Here is a 7,032-nt window from a genome sequence, read left to right as displayed (position 1 = left end):
AATTTCCCCCCTCTCTAAATGGGCAGTGCCACTTCTTGTGCAGCACTGCCTGCTCAATGTGTTGTGGAATCAAAAACACCCACTAACTATGGCCAGCAGATGGCAGCATTGTATCTTTTTTTTTCAATGGGCTCACAGTATATGAAATTACAATGAAACATGACTGATATGATGAAATTGAATGTTTTCAAGGATGATGTGACTGAGCAAAGCCTTTGTCACAGTAAATTTAATTCACAGAGTGTCAATAAAAAAAAATGTCTAAGTCACTGTTGTGCAAAAAATGTATATTTTCAATGTCACTCAAATTACTTATTTTCGAATGATTACTAAAGAACGGAATAAGGTAGAAACATACTTTTTTTATGTTTATGTAGTCATAGCGCACAATATTTTGTTTGCCATGAAAGATGAGTGAAAATGCTCAAAATCGGCTGGCACTGTTGTGCTTGTTTTTTGGATAATATTTGGCAGTCAAAGAGTTAATAGGTTGTTTGACAGCACTACTTTTAATGTTTATTTTAAAATTAATTGATATAGTATCAATTGAAGCAAAACTTTGCTTAATGACTTATCAACCAATTATCTACTGGTGACTTTGCCTCCCCAGTCCATAAAACCTAGCGACGGTTCTGCTTCTGGTGCCATCTTACCACAGACTGTTAACAGCCATATTGCTTGTTAGTAATGATTCGAGAGGTATCACGTGTCTCGTTTCATGTTGAATGAGTGGTCAACTTCATCGCAACTGAATGTGTCAGACCTTTTATTTAAGATTACAAGCATCTTTGTTATGACAATGCAATCAACCGTCCAGATGAGTTGGAGGCTTATGTACAGACGTTATGACCAAAATCACTGCTTCGCACAATACAGAAAAAAAAGGGAGGGCAAACTTATATTGCAGGCGTCTGGTTGAAACATGTCAATTTGGTAAATGTTTGGATAAGTGTGCAGCACAGACTTTGTGAGGGTTACTGTAGAGAACAGTGTACATATACAGACACAAGAAGGCTTTAACTTCCACAAACTATGAATCCATGCAAACCTTAAGTGTGATGTACGAGCAGAGGTTTCAATGCATCCCAGCCCACACGTTTTATTCCAATGAGTCTCTCTGTAGTGTGTTGGAGAAAGTGGTGAATGAGTGAGCGACTTAAATAAGTGGTCAAGTGAAAACTACTGACACCACAGTCCTTTCGCAATCATTGTGATTACGTAGGCTTCGGTTTGCAATATGGCTATGGTCATTCTCAGGTCACAGTGTGTTTTTGACTGACAGAAACCCAAGTTTAAAAAAACAAAAAACTGCTGATGCATCATTCAAGAAGCAATAAAAAAAAACATTAATTTATGGCTTGGGATTGGGGGACTAAAAACCAATCACTGGAAATTGCTTAGTCAATATGATATGGTCAATCATTCAAATATAGCTACTCTGATGTAAAGCACTGATCAAACATCATCCCATCCTTCAGGTACTGTGCAGGCTAATGCACTGAAGTGTACAATTTCACCTCTAAGGATGTTGGAAGCAGTGGTACAAGAACTTAAGGCAAAAATCGTGGATGTTTGAGCGAGTCACTCCCCCTTGTACTGAGGACGCCTTTTTTCCTTGAATGCAGCCAAACCCTCCAGGCGATCTTTAGTTGGTATCACCTTTGAAAACAAAAATATATCAATACTCTACACCAGTTGTTATCAAGTGGCTTGTTTTGTTTTTCCATACAGTGACAAGACAAGATACAATATTTAGCATGTAACAAGAGACTTGGAGTTTCCTCCAAAAGTCTTGGAACAGCAGGGCCAATTCCTTTATTGTATACTGGAGACATTTGGGTTTCAGATCAAAAGATGAATATGAGACAAATGTCCAGAATTCCAGCTGTTATTTAATGGTACTTACATCATAGGTATGTTAAACAACCACAATAGTTTTGAAAAAACGTTTTATGGAGTGACGAGACCAAGATTAACCTCTACCAAAGTGACGGAAAGGCCAAAATATGGAGAAAGAAAGGGTCTGCCTATGATCCAAAACACACAAGCTCATCTGTGAAGCATGGTAATGTCATTTGATGGCTTGAGTTTTGCAAGGCAGCTTCTGGAGCAGGCTCACTAGTGTTGATTAATGATGTAACTCATGATTTGGCAGCGGTTTGCAGCCATTTTTTTTTTTTTACATCACAAAAATCTGGAATTTTAACATGGGTGTATTGACTTCATATCCACTGTAAAGGGAAATTATTTTTAAAACATTTTGTCTAAATGTACACATACTAACAAAAGCACATTAGTATTTTAAATTTAGGACACAAAAGTAAATGTGGAAATCAACAGCCATTATCATTAGCTCGTGATTCTCTCCCAGGTTTCGACTGTTCTGACATTTCAACGGCTACAGAACAAAATAATTATCCGTAATTATTTAAATGTTCGATCCAAGTTATTTTGCTTTTAGCCAAATTGAAACATTCAACATGAAATGATTTGGCATGGACAGTACTCACTTGTGCATAGCATGCTTCTTCAATAGCCAAGCCTGTCGACAAATCTACCTGAAAGAAAAGATGGAAACTCTTGTAATGCCAAGCGTGATTTTACCCATGTGCCCAGATATGAACTTGTGTTTGTTATTTCTCAAACTGCTTTATTTACCTAATGTCAGAGATGACACAGATTATCAAGTAACAGTGAAAACAGTGCGCCGCTGTGTCAGGCCAATAACTACAGTCAGACTGTGGCCCTACCGGTCTACTACAGTTGTGCTCATAGTGTACATACCCGAGGGTATGTGCACTTATAAGCACAACTTTACATGTACAAAAGCCAAATGTCTCTTACTGACACCAAAATGCAATGAATCGTCACCGAAATTCACATGTACATCTCTACTCATGACCACTTCAACCTCTGAAAACGTCAAAACAATTACCACAGTATTTTGGATTTTACGGGCATTAATAAGACATATTGCACCATCTTATGATCAGATCGGTGATCCTGAAATAGTTTTTGTGTATGTTTTTTTTGGGTTTTTTTTAACTCGCTAATTAGCCCCCAAAAATCCTGATCATGTAAAGCCCAGTTGTCGTATAGTTGAGACACTTTGTAAAACTCTTTGTGCTAGACTCTCATCTTTGTAAAAACATTTGGGATTGACTCTAGTCTTTGTGAACTTTGTGTGAAAAACTACAAATTCCCAATTAATGCATTGACTCCCAGCCATTTTCACAGAAGCAATCCCGTTCGCTCCCGGCTATTTTACTGAATTTTGACTGATTTTGCAAGGCCCACAGAATATTGTGTTCAATTGCTATAAAAGTATGGAATCTATCAAAAGAAAGATTAAAGTCTCTTCTTTCATCAGGAAAAAAAGTATGTTTCTATCTGTTTCCGTTTTGCAGCAATTCGCATTAGAAGAGAGCTAAGTTTCATCCGTTTTCACAAATCTATTTAAAATTCTAAGTAATTTAGCTTTTTTTTCTAGATGGCCGTGGTTGATCTCCTTTGCTCTGCTGCCACCTGCTGGCCGTTTGTGTAATAACTACAATTTTTGCAACCGTTCTTTGCAGTTGAAAGGCTGCATCAAAGCCTTCTTGTAAGCTCTAGCATGGAAAAAAAACAAACCAAAAAAAAAAAAACATCTTTCCGTCTACGTCTTTGGGACACTTAAAATTATATATATATATATATATATATATATATATATAAACGTGTTTACACTTTATTGGGAGCAAATGAGTTAAAATTGTCAACTTTCATTCTACCATCTAAAACCTTGGTATATGTTACTTCCCTTTTCCTTAGAAGAGCTGGTCGTAACAACGTAACCTAACCTAGAAAATGGGTTAGCAAAATTTCTGTGTATGCTGTGCCATAAGGTTTGATGACATGAAGCCGTATTACAACAGACACTGTAGAGATTGGAGATTGTTTTAAGTTACTGCAGGTGCTTTGTCCCGGTTTCAAGCTATGGGGTTCTGCCATTTACTTGCGCCGGACCAAAGTGCTTTCCCTGCTTTCACCTGCTTCCCCGAATGCGAAAGTTGGTAGCGCATATTGATTACTGTGCCTACCTCCATTCCCTGATTGATGGCCAGTTTCGCCATCCTGACTGCAATCGGACCCTGTGGAAACAAAAGCACAACATCTTAACAGAGGCTTAAAATGTATGACAACATTTCTAGAAACTTCCGGTGACTAACACCCTCTTCACCTGAGGGTTAATCTCACGTGCGAGCTCCAAAGCTCGCAGGTAGGCAGCATCTCCGCTCTTATTCTGCTCCACAGAATGACTGACGAGACCCAGCCGACAGGCTTCTGTTCCATCCACCACCCGGGCAGTGTACATCAACTCTTTAGCATGGGACACGCCAATCACCCTGGGGAGACGCTGAGTACCACCTGCATAGGAAAAGGGCAACATAGGACCATCTGTATATTAAATAAAATATACAAGACCATCTAAGACTTTTTCTTAAATAGCCTTATTTAAAAAGAGAAATTAAAATGACTGAAGTGTACCTACAATATGATAAAAATTACACACCTATCACCATTTTAAGTGGGACAACTTGCACAAGGGGTGAATGACTAAATACTTGTTTTCCCCCCACTGTACACAATTATGTACAGTGAGTTTAAATAATACTTAAATAATAATGAAAAGGGGAAGTTATTTATTTATCACAATGTTAAAATGCCATGCTTAAACTAGTGGGGGTACTCCCCCACTAGTCTAAGCATGGCATTGAACATATTGTACAGTACACAATATCGTTTGGGGTCAACTTCCTCTTGAACTAATTTATAATTTCAATTTTTACCTTAAAAAAAAAAAAAAACAGGTCAGTCAGCAAGTAGCACAACATATTGTCTATATTGGGTAAATCAGATACACTTAAAATGGTAGTCAGTGTGTCCATTTAACATGAGTTGAATGTGACTCGTTAATTGTGAACACAGCCATTAGTTTTTAAGAGGGTGTGCTAACTTGTGCAACCACAAGTTTACTTGTTGTTTGATGTTTTGAGTGTAAAACAATCTTACCTGCCCCAGGAATAATAGCAAGTTTGGTCTCAACAAGTCCCATTTTTGCAGCATTTGCTGGAGGGAGAGATAGCATCACAATCAATCCATCTTTTGAAGGTCCCACATAAATACACAACAAATAAGTACAGGAACACAATGGAAACAATCAGTACATCTGTATACTGGTAAATGTACTGAACTAACTTTTTTTTTTTTTTTTTTAAGGTCTATTATCTTCAACATGGAGTTGCTGAAGGGAAAGGACTTCACAGAAATTGTTTGAATGGCAACTAAGATGCACAAGACTGAAATGTTTCCCACAAGATATTGGGCTCTCTCTCATGTATTCCAATGTTTAAAATGGTCTTGAAGCCAATTAATTAGTGTGGCAAAAAATAAAATCGTCCATTTTTCAAACTGATACGAAAATAAAATCTCAGTTATAAGACAATCATCAATTATTTATAGCCAACTACAACAAAAGAAACAATGAAAAATGCAAAACAAAAGTAAAAAAAACCAAAAAAAAAAACATTAAAAATCAATATGCAATAAACAGATGAACTATTCTGAATAGATGTGTTTTGCATCTGGAACTCCAACGTAACGGAAGGTGGGACATAGTTATTGACAAGAGCAAGACATTTTTTAGACTAAAGGAATATATAATCGATATAGTAAATTAAAAAAATATATATAATAATAATAATAATAATAATAATAATTATTATTATTAATATTATTATTATGATTATTATTATATATTGTTTAATTTACCTGCATTTTTAAAGGCTTTTCAAAAAATTATTATTATTAAATAAGTAAATAAATAAATATCTAATCATAATAGTAAATTTTATTATTATTGTTATTAAAAAATACCCATAAATTAAACAAATATATTATTATTATTATTATTATTATTAAAAAATACCCGTACATTAAACAAATATAATAGCAATATTAGACACAGCATGATTAAGTGCCTATTAGTCCAGGGTGAAGCGGTACACAAAATGGACGGATGGAAATATATAGACAGTAAATTTCGTAGACCGTAATTAAAAAAAAAAAAAAAAAAAAAAAAGTTGTATGCATCATTTTTTTTAAAGGCTTTTCAAAAAATTATTATTATTAATAATAAATAAATAAATAAACAATTATAATAGTAAATATTATTAATATTCATACCATTTTTAGCATTATTATAAAAGACCCGTAAATTAAACAAATATTTATTATTATTATTATTATTATTATTATTATTATTATTAAAAAATACTGTAAATTAAACAAATATATAATAGCAATATTAGATGCAGCATGATTAAGTGCCTATTAGTCCAGGGTAAAGCGGTACACAAAATGGACGGATGGAAATATATAGACAGTAAATTTAACAGACCGTAATTTAAAAAAAAAAAAAGAAAAAGTTGTATGCATCATTCCAAAAGAAAAGTTACCGGTAAAAGGATCTTACAGGCAACTCTGATGTCACACGCCAGAGCCATTTCCAAGCCTCCTCCTAAGGCGGCTCCATCCAGTGCAGCTATTGTTGGCATTGGTAGGTTACCTATTGGTGGAAATATATTTTAGCAGAAGCACAAGTACAACTATTTAGCATTTCAGGATTTTTTTCCCCCCTAATATTACAAAAGAATTTATTTAAAAAGATAAAAACATCCAACAACCACATCAATTTGGTGCTGCAAGTAAAATATTTACTTTGTCCTTATTAATAATTCTCATCCATATAATTTCCCCTACTCCTTTGTGGTGGTGGGGTTAATGTGTCCCAATGATCCAAGCAGCCAAGTTGTCAAGGGCTTTGGACTTGGGTTGGCTCACAGTCATAGGTGAGGGACTTCTAAACAGTCTCCTATCTCTGGGTTTGACGTCTATTAACATGGAACCTGGTCAATAATTTATAAAAATAACAGACCCACATGACTGACCAATCGTTTTATTTGTGACAAAATAAGACTTGGGACAAATTTG

The 7,032-nt window shown here is 35.2% G+C and overlaps 1 protein-coding gene across 1 annotated transcript in view; it reads right to left on the bottom strand.

Moving 5' to 3' along the window:
• Nucleotides 1-749: 749 nt before the first annotated feature.
• Nucleotides 750-7,032, bottom strand: part of auh (AU RNA binding protein/enoyl-CoA hydratase) — a 16,085-nt gene continuing 9,802 nt past the window's right edge. The window contains exons 5-10 of the mRNA XM_077498159.1: nucleotides 6,515-6,607; nucleotides 5,053-5,109; nucleotides 4,220-4,407; nucleotides 4,080-4,130; nucleotides 2,511-2,558; nucleotides 750-1,659 (exon numbers count right to left, since the gene is read on the bottom strand). Coding sequence (XP_077354285.1) covers nucleotides 1,582-1,659; nucleotides 2,511-2,558; nucleotides 4,080-4,130; nucleotides 4,220-4,407; nucleotides 5,053-5,109; nucleotides 6,515-6,607 — 515 coding nt within the window. The 3' untranslated portion in view covers nucleotides 750-1,581. The remainder of the gene's footprint in view (nucleotides 1,660-2,510; nucleotides 2,559-4,079; nucleotides 4,131-4,219; nucleotides 4,408-5,052; nucleotides 5,110-6,514; nucleotides 6,608-7,032) is intronic.

This window comes from Festucalex cinctus, chromosome 15, assembly GCF_051991245.1.
Source record: "Festucalex cinctus isolate MCC-2025b chromosome 15, RoL_Fcin_1.0, whole genome shotgun sequence".
Classification (NCBI taxonomy): Eukaryota; Metazoa; Chordata; class Actinopteri; order Syngnathiformes; family Syngnathidae; genus Festucalex; species Festucalex cinctus.
The sequence above is the reverse complement of the archived record's forward strand: the minus strand, read 5'-3'. Positions and strand labels throughout refer to the sequence as shown.